Source organism: Micromys minutus (genome assembly GCF_963924665.1).
Source record: "Micromys minutus genome assembly, chromosome: 2".
Classification (NCBI taxonomy): domain Eukaryota; kingdom Metazoa; phylum Chordata; class Mammalia; order Rodentia; family Muridae; genus Micromys; species Micromys minutus.
The window spans coordinates 90,904,871-90,908,119 of NC_137971.1; the positions used below are offsets into that span (position 1 = coordinate 90,904,871).

The window sequence follows — 3,249 nt, forward strand, 5'->3', positions numbered from 1 at the left end:
TTTGCATATGATCTATAGATTCTCCAAGGCTACCCTCATCTGGAATGTTTATGGATTGTATCAGAATGAACTATTTTTACCATCTACTTATTATGCAGGCAAAGTCCCTTCTAAGTGAATATTACATGATCGTCTAAAATGTTTGAAGTATTAGTGATAGTGGGGTATTTTTATGGCAATGATTTTCCTGAATTTGGTCTTTTTCTCCCTTCCTTATTATATACTCCTCTGTAAAGATGATTTGCTTAGTAGGAATCCAAGGGAAATATGAATCCTTTCTTCACACAAAGTGATACCTCTTATAAGAGCCATTGTCCTCATAGTTTCAACAGCTCAGAAAATTTATGAATATTACTTTACACCATAATACTAAATCTCACAACAAATAGACACATAAGCAAAGATTATAGGTTCACACTCAATGTCTGTGCTCTTGAAAAAAAATTGATGGAGTCATGAAGTAATGGACCATGACCTTAGTCCCAACACTCAGAAGACAGAAGCAAGAAGATCTCTGTGATTTCAAAGATAGCTTGGTCTACACAAAGGGGACAGCTAGGGCTACTAAAAGGGAAACTCTGTCTTTAATGAAGAAATAAAAAAAGGAAAGGAAGGAAGAAAAAAGAAAGGAGGAAAGGGGAAGGGAAGAAAAAAAGAAAACAAGAGAGAGAATGAAGGAAAGAGGAAGGAAGGGGATAGAAAGAGGGGGAAGGAGGGATGGAGAAAGAAATGGAAGAAAATGACAAAGTGGAAGATAAAAAACAGTATATAGTGTAAAAGTTGCCTTTTACCTGTCCAAGGAAAGGCCACCAAATATAGGTAACTTATTTGAATATAGTATCTGACATAGACTTCTTGTTCTTTTTCTTTTTTTAAAGTTGATGTACAAAAACTTGCTTTTATCTTCTCATTCTCATACATTATATTTTATTTTATTTTCCCCCAACCACATTCTTCTACACGCCCCATCACTGGTCCCCTTGTCTTCACAAATAGCCCCCTTTCTCTTTTCATATCACATGTATTCTATTACCCCAAAAGTTGTTACTAGTAGATTGTGGTATTGCTTTAATGACTGCACTGATTGTTCAAAGATCCTTGGAAAGAAAACATTTGCAGATTCATCATGAGAAGCCAGCAATGAGTGAATACTCATAGGGGATCCAATAGATCAATTTGAAGTATATATTCCTAATTAAACATAATACAGTGGACATTTTATATATAAAGGACAGTAATGATAGAAAATAGAATAATATCTTGATGAATTATACAGAAAGAGTACACATGTACAGTTCAAGAAATGAGGAGAGGTAGTCATTTCATAGTGTCTCTATAGATCTTTTCTTCCACATTTTGTTCACCAAACAGAGCTCAGGGAGAGAAAAAAATGCTACTACTAGAGATAGTCCTAAGAAAATCATGGCATGCAAAGAAGAAAGATCTTAAATAGCAGTTCCCCTAACTGTTCAGTCATCTAGAAACAAGAATTGAAACTACCTCCTGCTCCCCCTCTCAATCTCTGTGTATATAAGACAGACAAGTGAAAATACCATGATATTCTATCACTATCTCAATCTTTGTCCAAGTCTGAAAATGTTTCTCCTATAGTTACTCAGAACTTCAGAAAATTCTAAGACCTTATTTTTATTAATGTGTGTGTGGTGGTGAGGGAACAACTCTGTAGAGCATTTCTATCATCCCACTATTATATGGCTTTAAAGAATCTAAGAGGTCATCACTTTTGCACAGCAGGCATGTTACCTGTTAAGTGATCTTGCTGTCATGTGGGGGATGGGCTTTTTTTTTTTAAGTGTAGGATTGCTGAACTGTGAAAGGTGAAAATGAAGACTTTCTATACATTTTTTATATTGAAGGATAAAGCCCATAAAATTGATTATAAAAACAACAACAGGTCCTAATGATGGGACTGAAATGGGGCTGTGTTTTACATAACTGTAAGAAGACATTATGACAATTCTTTTTGGGTCACAACTTAGCAAACTATTGGAACAAAAAATCCAGTAAAATCAACTAACACTCATGTCTTATTGGCAGGTATTTCAGCCTTCTTTAACAACCACTAATACTTTCTGGCATGTTAATCTTCAACCACTCTAACTCCATGACCTTCACTCTTATGGGAGTGCCTGGCTTAGAGTCACAACACTTGTGGCTCTCTCTTCCATTCACTTTCATGCTCTTGGCCATCCTCATTGGCAACAGTGCTATCCTCTTCTTGGTTATCAGAGACCCCACACTACACACACCAATGTACCTACTCCTGGCCCTGCTTATGATGGCTGACCTCATCTCTACTCTAGCCCTTCTTCCCAAAGTTTTGTGCCTCTTCTGGTTTGATGATCAAGTCATAGCTGTCTATGCCTGTTTCACACAGATGTTTTTCATTCATGGAGCTTCAGTTGTACGATCAGCCCTACTGGTTGCAATGGCCTTTGACCGCTACGTGGCTGTGTGTGAGCCACTGCGGTACAACACAATTCTGAATCATTCTCTAGTTGGACGCCTAGGACTGGTGGCACTTGCCAAGGGTGTCATCCTTATCCTGCCCATGCCTCTTCTGCTTCAAAGGCTGACTTTCTGTCACAGGATCATTCCTCACACGTACTGTGACCACATGGCTGTGGTAAAATTGGCCTGTAGTAACACCAGACCAAATCGAATGTATGGGCTCTTCGTGATCTTGCTTGTAGTGGGACTCGATCTGGTTTTAATTGGCTTCTCATATATTTTCATCCTGCAGACTGTGGTACGCCTCAACTCTCGAGATGCCACCTTCAAAGCTCTTAACACTTGCTCAGCCCACCTCTTTGTCATTCTCATCACATATATACCTGCACTGTTTTCATCCATCACCCACCGCATTGGCCGCAACATTCCACCTCATACTCACATTATCCTCGCCAACCTTTACCTTCTCATACCTTCTGTGTTCAACCCAATTATCTATGGTATAAAGATGAAGGAGATACGAGATAGAGTGGCCAAATGCTTGTGCAGATGAACTTCATAGAATGTGAATCTCAGTAATAATTCTTCAACTAGATAAATGATAAAGAAATCTGAGAAGACCTTGGACAACCATCCAAGACGCAGTAGTAACTTCTGATAAACTCTGGATATTGTGGAAAGAATAAACCACAGAAGAGTGGTCTCACTCCATTTCTTTCTATGTGCTCATTCTCAAGTTCTGTTTATATCTAACAACTATCTTCTTGCTAAAAGAAT

The 3,249-nt window shown here is 38.2% G+C and overlaps 1 protein-coding gene across 1 annotated transcript; it reads left to right on the top strand.

Annotated features, from left to right (window-relative positions):
- Positions 1–2,098: 2,098 nt before the first annotated feature.
- LOC308418106 (olfactory receptor 52P1-like) lies at positions 2,099–3,025 on the top strand (the record flags this gene model as incomplete). Its single annotated transcript, XM_080913433.1, has 1 exon — positions 2,099–3,025. One exon carries the CDS (start codon positions 2,099–2,101, stop codon positions 3,023–3,025), a length of 927 nt encoding a protein of 308 aa, XP_080769559.1.
- Positions 3,026–3,249: the final 224 nt, after the last annotated feature.